At 60.8% G+C, this 17,968-nt stretch overlaps 6 protein-coding genes across 6 annotated transcripts; 3 read left to right on the forward strand and 3 right to left on the reverse strand.

The window, feature by feature from the left end:
* Positions 1-27: 27 nt before the first annotated feature.
* On the forward strand, positions 28-1,624 carry PLICBS_010236 (uncharacterized protein; the record flags this gene model as incomplete). The annotated part of the gene is made up of 3 exons (XM_065601898.1): positions 28-956; positions 1,012-1,153; positions 1,247-1,624. 3 exons carry the CDS (start codon positions 28-30, stop codon positions 1,622-1,624), a joined length of 1,449 nt encoding a protein of 482 aa, XP_065457970.1.
* Positions 1,625-1,730: 106 nt separating this feature from the next.
* Positions 1,731-6,236, reverse strand: PLICBS_010237 (uncharacterized protein; the record flags this gene model as incomplete). Its single annotated transcript, XM_018326669.2, has 4 exons — positions 1,731-5,723; positions 5,774-5,923; positions 5,978-6,089; positions 6,151-6,236. The coding sequence occupies 4 exons, from the start codon at positions 6,234-6,236 to the stop codon at positions 1,731-1,733; spliced, it is 4,341 nt and encodes a 1,446-aa protein (XP_018174989.2).
* A 695-nt stretch (positions 6,237-6,931) lies between these two features.
* Positions 6,932-7,369, forward strand: PLICBS_010238 (uncharacterized protein; the record flags this gene model as incomplete). Its single annotated transcript, XM_018326668.2, has 1 exon — positions 6,932-7,369. The coding sequence occupies one exon, from the start codon at positions 6,932-6,934 to the stop codon at positions 7,367-7,369; it is 438 nt and encodes a 145-aa protein (XP_018174988.2).
* A 199-nt stretch (positions 7,370-7,568) lies between these two features.
* On the reverse strand, positions 7,569-10,602 carry PLICBS_010239 (uncharacterized protein; the record flags this gene model as incomplete). Its single annotated transcript, XM_018326667.2, has 5 exons — positions 7,569-8,286; positions 8,336-8,741; positions 8,791-9,023; positions 9,071-10,281; positions 10,339-10,602. 5 exons carry the CDS (start codon positions 10,600-10,602, stop codon positions 7,569-7,571), a joined length of 2,832 nt encoding a protein of 943 aa, XP_018174987.2.
* A 650-nt stretch (positions 10,603-11,252) lies between these two features.
* On the reverse strand, positions 11,253-14,631 carry PLICBS_010240 (uncharacterized protein; the record flags this gene model as incomplete). Its single annotated transcript, XM_065601899.1, has 6 exons — positions 11,253-11,337; positions 11,425-12,372; positions 12,422-12,848; positions 12,936-13,088; positions 13,816-14,432; positions 14,501-14,631. 6 exons carry the CDS (start codon positions 14,629-14,631, stop codon positions 11,253-11,255), a joined length of 2,361 nt encoding a protein of 786 aa, XP_065457971.1.
* Positions 14,632-15,771: 1,140 nt separating this feature from the next.
* PLICBS_010241 (fimbrin, actin-bundling protein) lies at positions 15,772-17,945 on the forward strand (the record flags this gene model as incomplete). The annotated part of the gene is made up of 5 exons (XM_018326666.2): positions 15,772-15,794; positions 15,853-16,063; positions 16,119-16,816; positions 16,870-17,855; positions 17,914-17,945. The coding sequence occupies 5 exons, from the start codon at positions 15,772-15,774 to the stop codon at positions 17,943-17,945; spliced, it is 1,950 nt and encodes a 649-aa protein (XP_018174986.1).
* Positions 17,946-17,968: the final 23 nt, after the last annotated feature.

Consider the following 17,968-nt stretch of genomic DNA (forward strand, 5'->3'; position numbering starts at 1 on the left):
CGCAAAGGACGAAAAGCAACCACAGCCATGGAACCTCCAACACCCGCAGAAGCGCAGCCCGCGCCGCCGCGAGAAACACTATCGCGCCGCATCCTCTCCGAGCTGGGCCTCCTCTCCCTCGCCCGCTCCCCCCTCGACGTCAAGCTCCTCATCGCCCAGCGCCTCGTCCGCCTCTCCGCCTACGGCGCCTCCACGCTCGTCCTCGTCTCGCTCCTGCGCGCGCTCGGCCACTCGCGCGCCCAGGCGGGGCTCTTCATGACGCTGACCCTCGCCGGCGACGTGCTCGTCTCCCTGCTGCTCGCGCTCGCCGCCGACCGCCTGCTGGGCCGGCGCGCCGTGCTGGCCCTCGGCGCGGGCCTCATGGCCGCCAGCGGGCTCGTCTTCGCCGCCGCGCCGCGGTCCTACGGCGTGCTGCTCGCCGCGGCGGTGCTGGGCGTGATTAGCCCCAGCGGGAATGAGATTGGGCCGTTCCGCGCCGTGGAGGAGAGCGTCGTGGCGCATTTGACTCCCAGGGAGGATCGCGCCGATGTGTATGCGTGGTATAGCCTGGCGGGGACGGCGGGCACGGCGCTGGGGATGGTGACGTGCGGGTGGGCGGTGGAGGCGGCGACGGCGAGGTTGGGGTGGACGCTGCTGGATGCGTATCGCGCCGTGTTTGTCGCGTATGCGGCGCTCGGGGTGGTGAAGCTGGTGCTCGCGCTCGCGCTGTCCCCGGCTGTCGAGGCCGATGAGAAGCCCCAGCGGGAAGCTTCTGCTGCTGATGATGTCTCTGCCGAGGAGACGACGCCGCTGCTGCCTGACGGCACGCCGGAAGAAACCCAGACGAAGAAGGTCAACGCGGCGCGACGCTGGTGGACGGCCATGCTGCCGCAGCTCAGCCCCGAGAGCAAGGGCATCACCGCCGCGCTGTGCCTCCTGTTTGCGCTCGACTCGTTTGCGTCGGGCCTCGCCCCCTTGTACGTGCCTCCCAAGCCCCTTCACTTTGAATATGTCCACTCACATGTTGGTTAGGTCCTGGGTCACCTACTACTTTCGCTCGCGCTTCGACCTCGACGAGGGCCGCCTCGGCTCCGTCTTCTTCACCACGAGCCTCATCTCCGCCTCGTCCGTCATTGTCGCCTCCTCGCTCGCCAAGCGCCTCGGCAACGTCAAGGTAGCCCTCCCTCTTCACCCTTCTGTTTCCCACTCCAGGCCATACCGGATACGCCCCCTACGCCTGGTGGATGGATGCTGACATCTCTTGCAGACCATGGTCTTCACGCACCTCCCCTCCGCCGTCTTCCTCGCCCTCATCCCCGTGCCCTCGTCGCTGCCGCTCGCGCTCCTCTTCCTCATCCTGCGCGCCTGCACCCAGTCCATGGACGTCGCCCCGCGCTCCGCCTTCCTCGCCGCCGTGCTGCTCCCCGGCGAGCGCACCGCCGTCATGGGCGCCGTCAACGTCGTCAAGACTACCGCGCAGAGCCTGGGGCCGCTCATCACGGGCGTTCTCGCAGAGAGGGACCTCTTCTGGGTCAGCTTTGTGGCTGCTGGCTCCCTCAAGGCGTGCTACGACCTGGGCTTGCTGGCTGTGTTTAAGAACCGCGAGCATCGCGACAGGGAACCGAGACACCACGAGGAGGCGTAATAAGGCTTCATGCCGCGACACATCATGACTTTACATAGACAGCGATTCAATAGACCGTAGACCGTGACTGAATGTGTATCATTATACAAGATGCTCATGAGGGCGCCTATACTCTCCGCCTTGCCTTTCGCTTCAGCGCCATCTCCTTGTTCCACTCGTCCTCAAACAACGTCTTCTTCTGCGTCAGCTGTCCCGGCTGGATGCCCAGCCGCCGCACGACTTGGAACGCGCCGGTGCCCACGCCCATCGTCTGCCCCATGATGATGCACTCGCTCACGCCCTCAATCTGGTCCGTCTTCATGCCCGCCGCAGCGTCAAACAAATGGTCCGGCGTCTTCTCAAAGGACGCCAGCTGCAGCACGCTGTCACGCATCTTGGACAGGCCGAACCGCGTGATGCCCAGGACCTCGCCCTTGTACGTCATCACGTCGGCCAACAGCTGCATATGCCGCGGGTCGATGCCCATGTCGCCCATAACTTCGCCGATTTCGTTGGCAATCGTCGTCCGCGCCGCTTCGATGCCGAGGATGTCGCGGCACTCCATGACGTTGTTCGTCCGGGTCTTGGTCCCGATCACGCCCTCTGTCGTCATGCACTCTCGCAGGCCATAACCTTCCACGAGGACGGTATGGGTGTTTTGCTCCGACGTCTGGATGATGGCTCGGGTCGCATCGGAGTAGCCCGACACGGGCACGTTGGGCAGCGTGCGTCGCAAAAAGTTGGCCCGCAGCAGCATGTCGCCGCTGTCAGCGTCCGTCTTTCGGGTCGTTGTTCTCTTGACCGCCATCTGGCTCCCATCGCGGACTCGAATCACAATCTTGTCGCCGAAAATAGACAGATCCTCGCGCGCAACCTTGAGCTTGCGCTGCTTGCAAATTGCCTCGGCAATGTCGTAGATGCCGATGCCCAGATGCATGTCCGACAGCGCGCCCCTGTCAATCTGGAGCACCACGTTTCCTTCCTCCGCGCGCCACTCGTCCTCGACAAAGTGCAGCACGTCCGACACGTACGTCTTCTCGATACGCGCCTTGACCACCTTGGCAACCTCAATCTGCTCATTGTTGAGCAGGGGGCAGGTGATGACGGGTGTGCTGATAGTCTTGGATGCGTTGATAATCTCCTTGATTCGCGGCACACCCTGAGTGATACTCATACCGGCCACACCAGCAAAGTGAAAGGTCTTGAGCGTCATCTGCGTACCAGGCTCACCGATGGACTGCGCACCGACGGCACCGACGGCGTGACCTGGCTCGACGTGGGCCTTTTTGTACTTTTCGAGACACATCTTGATGAAGAGCTGCAGCGTTGTTACTGTGACCTTGGCCGTCCGGTCGCAGTGCGCCTGAGAGTCTGGATAGAGGGGTGTGTCGCCGTCGAACCCAGCCAGGGCTCGCACGCGCTCTAGCTTGGCAGCAAGGCCCTCGACGTGACTCTCAATGGTCTTGATAAACTTTCGGGCACTTTCGTGCTCGTCAATGCCATAGTCGGTGGTGTCCTCGTACTCGAGTCTGTCCTTGAGGAGGCCAATTCTCGGGAGGCGCTTGCGCTCCACCTCGAGCATCGAGTCGGCAAACTTGCGAATCTCCGTCGGCGTCATGGCCGGCTCGCTGTTGTCCCATGTCAAGTTCTCGGCGTGACTCCAGGTGCGCAGGAAGTGCACCGGCTCAGCAGAGCCTTCCATGTCCACTGGATCGAGTTTGTCCGCGCCAAACTGGAACTGCACGATGCCGCCTCCAGATGTCCTGACCGTGTCGTCGTATTGCGTTGAGAGATCCTCGAGCGACTTCATCAGTCGTCGCGACATGTACCCCGTTTCGGCGGTCTTGACGGCCGTGTCGACCAGACCTTCACGGCCGGAGATGGCGTGGAACAGGAACTCGGTCGGGAACAGGCCAGTGTAGAAACTGTTCTTGACGAATCCCTTTGACGGCGGCTGTCGGGCGTTCTTGTGAAAGTGCGGAAGACTTCGGTCCTGGAATCCATCAGGCACACGCTGGCCGCCAATAATCTGCTGTCCGACGACAGCCACCATCTGCGCGACGTTAATGTCCGAACCTTTCGACCCGGACTTGGCCATGATGAGCGGAGCATTGTTGCGGCTCAGGGTGTCGATACAGTATGTGCCGGCCTGCTGTCGGACTTTACTAAGAATACCGGAGATCAGATTCTCCAGCGTCTGCTCCATGTTGCAGCCCGGGGCCTTTTCGAGCTTTCCCTGCTTGAACGTTTCGATGAGGTCGTCGCACTGCTTGTACGCGGTCGAAACCAGGCTCTCCTTTTCGACGTTGAGAGACGCCGTCGGGAACACATCACCGACGCCGATGGAGAAGCCACGGTTGGTGAGCGCTCTGGCGCACAGCTTGGCCAGTCTGTTCATGGCAATGACAGCCTCGTCTGGGCCAAAATCTCTCATGATGACGTAGAAGATGGAGTCCTTCTTGCCAGAGCCGACCGTAGACTTGTCCATGCGACCGCACATAACCTCGGAGTTTCGGACAACCAGCCAGCCGTCATTGGGGTCCATGTCGGGGCATTGGCCGGGACGCGCCTTGTACGCTCTGCATTTGGCCTCCAGGTTGACCTTGACCGGAGAATCCTTGTTCGGGCGCATCATGACGCTGAAGACCTGTTTGCCGGTCCACATGCATTGGGGCGCGATAATGGCTGGCGGCGGCAGTTCGAGCGGCGTCTTGCCGTCCATCATGTGCATACAAATGTAGGTAAAGGTCTTGCGGTCGAAAAAGTTGTCCTTGCTGCTGAGCAGAAACGCGGCCGTGATGAAATCCTGGGTGGCGGCAATGATGGGCTCTCCGTTTTTGGGAGTCGCCAAGTTGTATTTGACACCCATCAGGTTGATGGCCTCGGCTCTGGCCTCCTCAGTCTGAGGGACGTGCAGGTTCATCTCGTCGCCGTCGAAATCGGCGTTGTACGGGTTGCAGACACATTCGTTTAGGCGAAACGTTCTCCAGGGGCGGACCTTGACGAGATGGCTCATGATACTGAGCTTGTGCAGTGAAGGTTGGCGGTTGAACAGCACAATGTCGCCGTCCTCGAGATGCCGCTCAACAATGTCACCGGCCTTCAGCTGTCGCGCCAACTGCTCGCGGTTGCCGAACTTGAGATTGTAGCGATAGTGGCTGCCGTCCTCTTTCTTCATGACGGCCTGTGCACCCGGCCAGACGTCGCAGCCGTTCGAGACGCATTGGCGCAGCTTCTCAATGTTTTGTCGGTTGACTGATTCCGGGTACGTCAGGTTCTTTGCCACGAGAATGGGCACGGCGACCTGGTCGATGCCCAGGTTGGGGTCAGGCGAGATGACGGTACGTCCGGAGAAATCGACACGCTTGCCAGACAGATTTCCTCGGAAGCGGCCCTGCTTGCCCTTTAACCGCTGGCAGAAGCCCCTGGTTGATTTCCCGAAACCAGGCTGCTGGAGGCCAGGGACGTCGCTGTTGACGTACATGGCAATCTGGGTTTGGAGATACTCCCACTGCTCCATGATGGTCTGGATGGGGGATCCTCTTTGGAGGGCAGATCGTATCATGCCGCTGACCCATACGATATCCGCCAGCTTGGTGGTAATGTCATCTTCGGTACTAGCATTGTCCTGCGCCACCGACGGCCTGATGCAGACTGGGGGCGCGGGCACAAACTGCCAGATGAACATTTCCGGCCGGCCCTCGGCAGGGTCCAGCCCCAGCAGTTCACAGTCGGTAGGGCTGATCCTCTTGAAGAGCTTGAGCACCCGGAGCGGGTTGAGATCCTCCATTGCCTTCCTGAGGTGCTTCTCCAGCTCGGGGTTCTCGCGCCGGGCCTCGGCGAACGAGTTCTCAAACTTGACCTTGGCCTCGGGAGGCACCTTCTTAACGGAGGTGGACTTGTTGAAGGCAACAAACTTGTCGTGGGCCAGCTTGAGGACGCCGGTCTTGCGGATCTGGCCGTTGATGGAACCGCAGTAAGGGCAAGTCTTGCACTTCCGGCACTGCTCGTTGATGCGCTTGCAAATCTGGGTTCGACGGAGGTTGTCGAGGAACGGGCGGCGGAGCTCTTTCAAGAACGACCGTCGCTCAGGCTCTTCTAGTAGTACGCGGCCGCAATCCTGCGCTTGTAAGCAGCCGTCGCCAGAGGGGCGCAACCGCGACAACGTACCTTGCAAATCTCCTGCAGAATAGACATGACGAATCGCAGGTAACCAATGTGAAAGGCCGGCAGCGGGAGCCGCACATGGCCGAAATGGCCCGTGCAGTTTTGCAACGAGTCTTGACATGTTGCGCATTTGCCAATCTTGCTTGACGTGCCCTATGACGACGGATTAGCCACTGCGCAGACGGGTCCATGAGGCTTCACTCGTACCAGTCGCGGGTCGAGGGGTCCGTGGCGATACGGCGCACGGTTGTTTTCAATGTCGTAGAGCAGTCGATCGGAGACTTCGAGGACAGCCTGGTTGGCAATATCCTGGTTGGACCTGGCGCATGCAAAGTCAGCGACATGAATCATCGCCCCTCGTCCCCAACCGCAGCACGCACTGAATGCCAAACTTGATGCCCTTGAAGCGCTTCGGCAGCTTGTCGACCAGCTGCTGCTTGACGGGGTTCTCGATCGAGTTCGCCATGGTATCTGTTTCTTAGGCTGCCGGTGGGCAGCGTCGTATGGAGGGGGGCGGCTTTCGCGGCGGTGGTTGAGCGGCGTCGGATCGCCGTCGAGTCGTCGAGTCGTCGAGTCGTCGGGCCGGAGGTCACAAGCGGCCGAAATCCGGTGCAGATGGCTTCTCGGCGGACTCGGCCAACATGACAGGTTGCTACGCGGGCCCACGCGCGGGCTAGATGGATGCTCCGGGCGAAGGCAGGTGTTGCGGCGTAGCGATGCGGGCGCGAGAGGATGATGTTCTGGGTGACAAAATTTCGGGCGCCAAAGATTTGCGATGGAGGGACTTACTAGCTCGGTGGATGAGCCATACCGAAGCTTGCGGTGGGCGCCATGGCGTGGTGGGGTACGAATTGGACCCCACCATTTGACGCTTGCTGTGCTTCCAAGGTTTGCCCGCATGAGACGGCGGCGGTGGTCTCCAGGGCCCTCTTCCCAAAGCGGCAGTGGGGGCCTGCGGGCTGAAGCGCTGTAAGACCTGCAGCGAGCTCCCGCTTCCTCCACTCCACCCGGCACAACATCAATGCATGGAACGACAATCAGCTGCCCGGCAAAAGAGGTGACGATATAAGACGGGGATGCCCAGTTTATGATACAGCTTCTTCATTGATTCTACCGTCTATGCAAACTCATCGCTAAACAGCCAAACGCAGCCCGCCCAGCATGGCGGCCCAGCTCGATCACGAACTCATTGCTCTCGCTGCATCCTCCCTCTCCGCCATCCCTGACAATGACGGCGATCACACCGTCACGGCCGCCGCCCGCACATCCAACGGCCTCGCCTTTGCTGGAGCAAACGTGTTCCACTTCACCGGAGGCCCTTGCGCCGAGCTCGTGGCCCTCGGCGTCGCCGCAGCCCAGGGCGTCCTCGCCAAGGACATCACCACCATGGTCGCCGTGCGCCGGGACGAGGGCAAGATCAGGGTGCTGAACCCATGTGGGAGGTGCCGACAGGTTCTTCTCGACTACAATCCGGATATAAACGTCATTGTGCTCGACGAGACGGGCGTCCAAAGGACAGTGCCGGTTCGGGAGTTGCTACCGTTCGCATACGTGTATGGCGCTGGGGGAGAGACGGTTGAGGAAGTCGCCACTGCTTGATCCTGAGCCGATCAACTCAATCCATCTCGCTGTCTCTTCTTGCTTTTGCGCCTGTTCGACAGAAGTTGTGAGAGCACAAAATGATTGACGTCCTCGTCCGCCCAGTACCCCATGTGCGAGGCGATGGTGTTGATGGGGTTGAAGTCTAGGGCGCTCCTGCGAATGTCAGCACCAGCCATGCATCATTCACAGTTCGGACCTACTCTTGTATGCTGTAGTCGACTCTGCCGTTGCGGTTCAGTGCTCGAACCTTGGTCTCCTCGGCTCGTAGCCGTCTCCCCTTCTGCCCGTCCACACCCGTGGTGGGCGTTTCGTCTCCTTTGGACATGTTCTCGCGGTTCTTCTGGAATGTAGAGAAGAGCGTCTCCATCTCTTCGTCTATGAGAGTCACGTTTTCTAGGCCAGCCGCCGTTGAATCGGCCAGCTGCTGCTTTCGCTCGTCAGTATTGCCATCCGCCGCCTGTCCGACAACAGATTGGGGATTTTCTGCCATTCGGGCGACCTCCTCGCTCGTTAACCCGAGGCTGCGATTGATGAGGTTGCTTGCGATTCCGGCACTGAAGCTTGACCATAGCCCGCTCACGCTTTGGCCAACCTTGGCACCGATGCCCGTCAGGCTCTGTGGAGCCACGTTGCCGAATATTCCCTTCTTTGTATACGGCAGCACCTGTGGCTTCAGCACCTTCATTGCAGGCGATATCAGAGGCTCGAGGCGATAGCTAATGGGGTCCGACGGATGGAATATGTTGAACAGCTGAGCGACCTTGGGGGACGAGATTGAGTAAGGCAGGCCGCTGACTGGGGAAATCTCGTCGGCAGTCGGAGCCGGCGCCGTGAGAAAGGGGTCGTCGCCCTCATCGGGATGCAGTGGGCTTTCCGACGGAACTGCGTCAGGTGTGTTGCGGGCAGCAATCGTCCTGCAGCACGTTAGCAAGCAGTCATTCTCGGCGTGTATCATCTGCGTACCGCCCCTTGAGCATCTGAAATAGGCCGACGGGCGACCCGAGGCAGAAAAAGTCGTCCACTTTAAAGTCAAACTGCAGCTCGTGGTCTTTCAGCTTGCTCTCCTGTCGGTTCTGCGAAGGCCAGAAGCGAAGCGGGTGCCGGTGCTCCTCGGTCTGCTCCCTCTGCCGACACAGCACATCAAAGAAGATGGCAGATCCCAGCGAGTGGCCCATGAGATGCACTTTGCCCTTGAACTCGGGGTTTCGCTCTCGGAACAGTCTCAGGATGCGATTCGTCTCTCCCACGACGATTCTGGAAATCTCCTCGCGGTAGGAGCTCTGATAGAGCAACACGTCCAGCGCGAGATCGGAGATGAGTGACCGCGCAAACGCGACGCCCTCGACAGTAATGTCCTCGAGTGCCGGATCTGTATCGATTAGCACCAGCAGGCACGGCTACTAGCGGGCAACACTTACAGTCGTCCTCCTCTCCGGCAACGTCGCCGAGATCGTGCTCGCCCGTCTTCTGCCGCCGCCTGGGGAACTCAATAAGATGCCTCCAGCAAACCGGCAGGACTTGAACCCGGCAATTGCCATGTCCCGCACCGAGCTCGGAATTAAGTGCCTTGAGATCTGCCGAGCCGGAGTAAACAGACTTGAGCGTTTTTCGCAACACATTGACGTCGTGTACAAAGTTGACGCTCTCCATGCTGAGTAGTGTCAGTGTGGCCCAAGAATGGGTTGAAGGGCGACTCACCGGAGGCCCAGACGCTGGCCAATACCGTGGGTGACCAGTACGAGATGCTCAATCTCACGGCCTTGAGTCTCGCCGACTTCCACGTTGTAGTCGTCTTGAATCTCCTGCTCCTCTCTCTTGCGGATTTGCTCTTCCGTCTCGGCCGTGCTTTTCCCGTCGCTCTCAAGCAGGGACGAAATCTGTCGCTGGAGCGTCGCATGCCGATCCTGTGCCTCACTTTGCGGGTCCTTGCTGTCGCGCCGGACATCGTCGCTAGAGTCTCTGGTCGTGGGTGGTGCGGATCTGCGCTTGAGTATCTTCTGCTGGCGCTCATCTAAGCCAGGAATGTCGGGAAACTTTTGGGCCGCAGACTTGTCGTCTTTCTTGTCCTTGTCCTTGTCCTTGTCTTTGGCCTTGCTGGGCTCCGAGTACCCTCGTATCAGCTTCACACCGCTCATGTAGCCCCCACCGGCGAATCGCTCGTATACCGATGTTGTCACCCATGACATGATGCCATCAGTGGAGAGCCAGGCCGTGGTGGCATCTTGGTATGTCGCCACATTGTTCATGTACGCGCCGAAAAGCCGATAAGGCTGGGGTTGGTTGGTGGGAGTGCTGGTCCCTGGTTGATTCGGAGGTTTCGACGCCGTTGCCAACGTAGATCCAGGATCCTTGGGGTGCTCCGCGGCGGATGGCGCTTTGCCGTCCTTGGTAGTGTCCTTCTGCGGTTCCTTTGCTGCTGACTGGCTCCTTGATCGTGCTGGGCTGAGCCATGGCTTCATTTTGAGGTACCCCTCCTCGAGTTGAGCTGCCAGGTTCTCCTCGCAGGGCCGCAGGTTGGATCCCTCTTGGAAGAACCAGGTGCCACGCCGCACCTCGTATACGGGTCCAAGCCAGTACACCGGAGCAAGCTCCCGCTCCTCAATATCGACATCGAAAAGAAAGTCCTCGTTCACCGCCACGCGGATGCCAGCTTTGGAGGTGAGTCCAGCTTCTTGGCTTCGGCCGGCCCTGTCGGCGTTGGACCCTCCGGCTTGGGCCGTGTATGGTTGAGCCTCGGCGGCCTTGTCATGGCCTTCCTCCGTTGCCTCCAACAGCTTCTGGTAGCGCCCCTCGAGCCGCCGGGAGTCGGACGGCAAGAAGGCCGTGTACTTTTTCGGTCGCGCGGGGGGTTTGGCATCCTTGACGGGTTCCTTGCGACCCTTGACGAGCTGTGGCTTCCGCTTCGGCACCTAGCGCATACGTGTTAGCAGGTGAGCGCGAGAGTCTTGGGAGTCGTGGGGGCGTACATCGACAGCGTGAAACCACTGGACATTGAGCGGCGGGCAGTCTTTGGGATACGTGCGGAAGCTCTGGCCGTACAGCGGCGTTATCGAATGATCGCCTGGTGCCGCTGCTGGCGCCGGCACGGGTGCAGCCGCCTGTGCTTGTTCATCGCGCTTGTTATCCGGTGTCGGCGTCGTAGTCCTGCTGCTCGCCCACGGGTTGATGGAGTCGACGGCCGAGCTCAGGTACGACTTCTCGGCCTTTTTGTCGCCAGCAGCTGGAGGCATCTTCCACGAGCCAAAGGACAGCCATGCGACCTGCGCAGCACAGTGACCGCGTCGAAGTTGGGGTGGCGTCCGGAGCCGTTGGAGCAATGGGCGCGTTTGGCGGGACAGCTGCAGGTGCGCGAGCGGTCGCCCGCGCCGGACGCTCGAGCGGGCCGCCAACGTGGCACGGGATATTGTTGTCTTATGCGTTTGCTGCCTGGCGGTGACAGGGTTCAGCAGGCAGGAGATGAAAGGGCAGAGGAGAGTGGGTGCATAACAATGCGACGAGCCGGGGCACGCTGGTGTTTGTCGGAGAGCGGGCGTGTCGGTGTGTAACGGGGCGGCCTGGAGCTCGAGATGCAGGCGATGCGGATGCTGTCATGATTGCATCCAATGCAGGCACGGGTCCGTTGCCGAGGACGTCACTGGCTGCGTGACGTGGGTGGCAGGGATCTGGGTGGGCTGTCTGCAGCGGGCTGCTTCACTGACACGTGCTTCCCACAGGGACCAAACGACCTACAAACAGCGGACACAACCTCCACCATCCCACCTCTGTGAAGCAGCCCCGAGAGGTCGGCACCTTTCACAGCCTACATCATTCACTTTCCGAGGTAGGCATTTATCTGAGTGTCCAGACATTCACCCCACAAGCCTTGTCCAGCCCCCTGTGTCTAAACCTTCGTCTCCTTTTCCGTGACGAAAAAGGCGGCAATGGCAATGAGCCCCCAGTCGGCCAAAAGCAAGACACCCTGGACCCTGAACCACCCGCGCACCACAGCCGTCTCGTCAGCTCGCGTTCAATGTCTCGTCATCTCACATCACTCTCCATCAGCTAGCACTCACCAGTGAACCCGCGCGTCCACAATGAGAAAGTTCAGCAGCAGCACCGTTGCAAACAAGCTCACCACCTCGAACCCGTCAAACACGAGCGTCACCTGGTCCACGCCCAGGCACCACGCCAGCAGCACAATCGTCGGCGTCACCAGCAGCGCCGTCTGGATGCTCTTGCCCACCGTCGACGTCACCGTGTGGCACAGCTTGTCCTTCATGGCCAGCGCCATGGGCACGTAGTCGCAGCTCGACAGCGGGAACAGGATCAGCCCCACAAACGTCTTGGACAGGTGCGCGTCCGTCGTCAGCGCGTCGATGCTCTTGACCGTGAAGTCGATGTGGAAGTAGAGCAGCGTCGTTGTCATAACGACGATGGCGACGGCCACGCTGAAGCGCAGCTGCGGCCCTTCCTTGTCCTCCGTCTCGGCGACCTCGCTCTCGGTGGGCACTCGCGGCGGGTACATGAGCATGCTGGAGAGTCTCTCGTTTTCCGTCGTGTCGGGCACCGCCAGGCCTATCAGGCCACTCGGCATGCCCAACCCTCGTCTGATTGCGTGTTGCGAGGCTCCCGAATCTCTGGTGGGCACCTTTTCGGCCTCCTGACCAAAGACCTTTCTGTGCGTCCAGTGCTCGCAAAACACAAACGAGCCGTAGACGACGAGCAGGACGACGGAAGCGCCCCTAGACTGCTTGAGCAGGTCTTCGGCCGACGCCTGAGACAGCAGCCGAGACGCAGTGGGTATCAAGAGGCTCGTCGAGGAAAGCGACAGCAGGTTGGACGCCATGTGCGCCGCCGTGCGGTTCAGGTTCTGGTATGGCCGGTTGTGGCAGCCACAAATGATGCTCATGCCGAGCAGGAACAGAATGTTTGCCAGGATGCCGCCCACCAGCGACGTTTGCAGGACCGTAATCTCCCGGTTTACCAGGAGGACGACGCAAGATATAAACTGCACAAAGTTGCTTCTGCAGTCAGTACTAGCCATCCCAGCTATTTGCCAAGGACGCCTACCTCGTGGACACGGACAACAGGTCCGCCGTGAGCTCCCCCAACCTCAGCCCAATCTCCGTCATGGCAAAATCGCCGAGGAAGTTGATGGGGATTGTGCTGATAAAGTTGATGATGAACGTTTCGATGGAGGGACCTATGGTGAAGTTCAAGCAAAACCCCACGGGGCAGCACAGCAGAAGGAGCTTCATGACAATGGAGAGCCGATACAGCCGACGCAGTTGGCTTCCAATTGTCAGCGGGGCTTTGGGCTTTACTTCCCTGAACGGCCACAGGCGCTTCTTTGCCTTCTCTCCCTCCTCTTCCTCGGGGAGGGACTCTACAGTCATCCTGGAAGGGATATGGATGGCACGTCTGAGTGCATGGCTGGAACCACTACCCTGCACCGGTCCGATCCCATCGTCTTCGCCCTGCGGTGGCGAGAGGCGGACTGCGGGAACGGCATGTACAGGGCTCGGTGTCGTATCATGACCGGTTGCCCCTACGGGAGGAGCACTGACAGTGGTAGTCAACTCACTCAGGTCCGGTGCGTCGGCACTGCCTTCGCCGGCCTCTGCCTGTGACGCGGCCCATGTCCCGGTATGCCGAAGGGTGTTGCTGCGACTGATTTGCGCAAAGGGGTCCCACGGCGAAAGGGCGTGAGCCTCGCGCTTGTTCCGGAAGTGGTTGACTGTAGAGCCGTATTGGTCAGTTGAGGTTGTGCAGTGACATCTCGCCCAGGAGAGTTGACGGAGTGTGTTTGTGTCGTGGTGCGTGGGACACTTACACGACATTGCAGACGTCCCCACGACGCACCGTGTGACAGCCAAGCGTGCAACGACGACGTTGCCAAGGCGGGAGAAGCACCTCCCTAGGCTTGCGCAGCACGACCCCTTTATTGCCTCTTCGTCAACGATAGTCACGTGTAGAGAGCTGAAAATGCATCTTTTGCACACTCCAGGACAGGCGTTGTGGCGTTGTGCTGGGAGGTCGTACAAGCTTACGCCCGGTGAGCAAGATGCGGGGAACCTTGAGCTGGGGGGGAGTCAGGAGTTTTACGAGATGCGGCATCAAGCAGTGGCCGTGCTGGACGGGACTCTCGTGAAGCATGCTGCGAAGGAGATGGGCAATGAGGACATGGAAAAGGCGGCTTGTAGGGTAGCGAGAACCATTGCCAACTTGGAGGCTGCCTTTTGCCCCTCGTAGCTGGCCTGACTGGTCCGATACTATCAACTGGCAATCTCCAGACCGTTGCAGAGCCGTTTATGACGGTTGGCAGCTAATACGGGAGGAGGGCAAGGGGCAAGGGGTGGATGGTGCCACACATCTATGACTTCGTTCGGCCACAATACCGTTCACGGCAACACCGAGACTGACCAGGGGCCTGAAAGGATAGTCGATTTATGGCGACAGCGCACCTGCTTCTAATAGTATCCTCCATGCCTCAGGATCGTCCTGCGCAACACTCTCAGCCGTGCGACCCTGCGCGTCTTTCAGCGCGCGAATGTCCGCGTCAGGCTGTACGCTCAGCCGTCCCAGGCCCATGGACTCGGCAACCTGCCTCGCAGGCGGCGGGAAAGACTCGCTCGGCATCGTCGACGAAAGCCAGAGCAGAAGCCATACCGCCTCCTCCTGCCTGTTGGCCACGGCGAGATGGAGACCGCTCCTCATCTCGGCCAGGGGGTCCTGGTAGCGCACCAGCGACCCGACGTCGCTCACCTCGTCGTGGACATCGCGCAGCAGCTCGACGATGCCAGCAACGTCGCCCTCGGAGCACATGACGTGGAATGCCCGCGCCGGTCGAGCCTCCGGGTTGTTCTGGATATAAGCCTCCTCCGTGATTGAGGGCAGGATGTCGAGATTCTCCTGAACGCCGCCCTCGTTGCTATATCTGGCCAGAATAGGCGCGCCGGACGCAGCTTCAACGAACTGGTTCGAAGACGACGCGCCGGCGTTGTTGGCTGGGAGGTACGCCTCGCAGCTGGGGCATTTCAATGAGATGGCAATGGACGAAGCCTCGTCCATCAGACACTCCCTGGTACTCAGGTCAGCTGCGTACACTACACTCTCTGCCACCAACGTCCCCTAGTTGTGGGACTATACCAGTGAAAGTGGCAGCCGCATTGGAGTTCAAGGTCATCGGGAACGGTCTGGTTCTCGTTGTTGGCGCCCTCGTCCTCATCCTCGTCCACGCGAAGGACGAGGGGCTCATCGCACGCCTTGCACGTCGACATGGTCCGAGTGGAGCTGGGCTGGCTGGCCACCTCTAGCTTCTCGCGTCTGCAGGCAGACTCGTTCCGAAACAAGCCAAATGAGGCGACGCGGCTCCCGAAACAGGCAAGAATATGGCAGCCTTGGGGCGGACGTAAGACGCACACGCAAGACGTCGCGGTGGGTGTGGCTGGCGCGCGGCGGGCTTGAAATTTGCGACGAGACGACGGGGGTCCAACAAGCGACGGTTTTGGAAGCCCACTTTGGAGGGGTTCTGGAAGGGAACGGGGGAGCACTGACGGGACGACGGGCGGTGGATGGATGGCATGGATGGGAATTTCGTGCATGGATGGCCCCGCCAGCGGGCCAGATGCATTACATCATCATCGTCCCGGCCGGCCAAGACCCTCCAAATACCTATGCGACGTTCGCGCCACGACGTCACCGTCAATGCCTGCAGGGCCTTGATGCCCGAGAGTATCAGCCTGGCTCAGGCACAGGCGCCCGGCGACTCAAGCGCGCCCCTGCGCGAGCTGGTCCGTCTGGGAAAGGAGTCGTCAGCGTTGCGCGCGGGGGCCTCGTTGCGGTCCGAGGGTGCCGGCCGGTTGGCGGCCAGCGGGGGACGGGACGCTGACTCTCGAATGGAATGGGGGACGCCCTCCCCTGCCATCAAGCCTTGGGGCGCTAAACCAACGCCTAACTGAGGTGCTGTCCGTAGCCCTGCGCTCCACTAGAGCGCCAGCCCACCCGAGCACCTGTCGGCTGCCCGCCCGTCGTTGCGCGTCAGCTCCCCGTCGTAAGCTCGCCCGCCCGCCTCTTCAACAGCACAAGCACCCGACCTCACAGCAACGCCTCGAGGTGGGGTGGGGTCGTCATTTTGCGCCCACCCGCCACCAGCGCTCTCGTGCCTGCGCCAGCTCCTCCACCCACCTCGCTCACGGCTCGCCCTCTCGTCCTCCTCCGTCATCTCCATCCGCCACCACCCGCGCCAGCTTCACGTCGACGTTGGCTTCTCCCTCTCTCATTCGCGCGTCTCCACGCCCAAATACGCACTGAAGCTGCCTCCTTAAGCTGCCGGCGAACCTGCCGCTTCCCCTCCTCAACAGCTGTCTTTCGCGCAGCGTCCTTTCCATCCAACGGCCGGCGCTCCGACCTACCCCACCATGAACGTCCTCAAGTTGCAGAGGTGCGCGGCTCCCAGATTCCCCGACAGTGCCCGCGCGACGACGCTGACGGCTCCGCAGGAAGTTTCCTCAGTTTCCCCAAAACGAAATCTTCTCCTTGTCCGACGCCTTCCAGCGCCTCGACGTTGACGACAAGGGCTACCTCGACGAAGCCACGGCCATCAAGGCCACTCAGCAGAGCGAGAACCAGCCCTACGATGTCGTCCGACAGGCCCTCAAGGAAGTCGAGCTGGACTCGTCGCGGCGCGTAGAGCTTGAAGACTACGTCGGCGTAAGCTGTCCTGCCAGCCGTCTGGTCGCGGCCCTCCCCTGCTAACCCGTCGCAGCTCATCGCCAAGCTCCGCGACGCTTCCCCGGCGCAGAAGCGCCTCTCGGCCGGACCCACGCCATCGAGCCCCGGCGTCGTTTCGCAGCGCACCGGAGGCGGCGGCGGCCATGTCTCCAAGGGCAGCGTCGGCGGAAAGATTCAAGTCCAGGGCTCCAGCGCCAACGTCACCCACACCATCAACGAAGATGAGCGGACCGAGTTCACGCGCCACATCAATGCCGTCCTCGCAGGCGATGCCGACATTGATAGCCGCCTTCCCTTCCCCACCGATACCTTTGAGATGTTTGACGAGTGCAAGGACGGTCTGGTTCTCGCCAAGCTCATCAACGACAGCGTCCCCGACACCATTGACGAGCGTGTCCTGAACGTGCCGGGCCGCAAGATCAAGACCCTCAATGCCTTCCACATGACCGAGAACAACAACATCGTCATCGAGTCCGCCAAGGGTATTGGCTGCTCCGTCGTCAACATTGGCGCCGGCGACATCATTGAGGTCCGCGAGCATCTCATCCTCGGCCTCATCTGGCAGATTATCCGCCGCGGTCTGCTGGGCAAGATCGACATCAAGCTCCACCCCGAGCTCTACCGGTTGCTGGAGGAGGACGAGACGCTGGAGCAGTTCCTGCGCCTGCCCCCGGAGCAGATTCTCCTTCGCTGGTTCAACTACCACCTCAAGGCTGCCAACTGGTCGCGGAGGTTTGTTGGACTCGCCGATCTCAGCTTGAAACAATGCTAATCAACTGATCCAGAGTGACCAACTTCTCTAGCGACATCAAGGACGGCGAAAACTACTCCGTGCTCCTCGCGCAAATAGGCCACGAGTACGGCTGCACCCGGAAGCCGCTGCAGACGACCGACCTGCTCCAGCGGGCGGAGCAGGTTCTCCAGGAGTCGGAGAAGCTCGACTGCCGCAAGTTCCTGACGCCCAAGTCGCTCGTCGCCGGAAACCCCAAGCTCAACCTCGCCTTCGTCGCCAACCTCTTCAACAACCACCCGTGCCTCGACCCCATTACGGAAGAGGAGAAGCTCGAGGTGGAGGACTTTGATGCGGAAGGCGAGCGCGAGGCCCGCGTCTTCACGCTTTGGCTCAACAGCCTGGACGTGCAGCCCGCGGTGGTGTCCTTCTTCGAGGACCTCAAGGACGGCACGATCCTCCTCCAGGCGTACGACAAGGTGATCAAGGGCTCGGTCAACTGGCGGCACGTCAACAAGCGGCCCGCCCACGGCGGCGAGATGTCGCGCTTCAAGGCCGTCGAGAACACCAACTACGCCATCGAGCTGGGCAAGCAGAACGGCTTCTCCCTGGTCGGCATCCAGGGCGCCGACGTCACCGACGGGCAGAAGACGCTGACGCTCGGCCTCGTCTGGCAGCTCATGCGCAGGGACATTACGCTCACCCTGTCGTCGCTCGCGCAGAAGCTCGGCAAGCGCGAAATCACCGACGCCGAGATGGTCAAGTGGGCCAACGACATGTCGCGCAAGGGCGGCCGCAACTCGGCCATCCGCTCCTTCAAGGACCCGTCCATCGGCTCCGGCGTCTTCCTGCTCGACGTGCTCAACGGCATGAAGAGCAGCTACGTCGACTACGACCTCGTCACCCCGGGCCAGTCCGACGAGGACGCCTACATGAACGCCAAGCTCAGCATCAGCATCGCCCGAAAGCTCGGCGCCACCATCTGGCTGGTGCCCGAGGATATCTGCCAGGTCCGCAGCCGCCTGGTCACGACGTTCATCGGTGAGTTTCTCTTGTCCATCTTGTGGCAAAGTTTGCTTCTAACGTTTGACACGTGCAGGTTCTCTCATGGCCACTTACGAGAAGATGTAGCTTACGTTTCGGGTCTTGTGGTT

Source organism: Purpureocillium lilacinum (genome assembly GCF_023168085.1).
Source record: "Purpureocillium lilacinum CBS 284.36 DNA, scaffold_8, whole genome shotgun sequence".
In the NCBI taxonomy this organism is placed as follows: Eukaryota; Fungi; Ascomycota; class Sordariomycetes; order Hypocreales; family Ophiocordycipitaceae; genus Purpureocillium; species Purpureocillium lilacinum.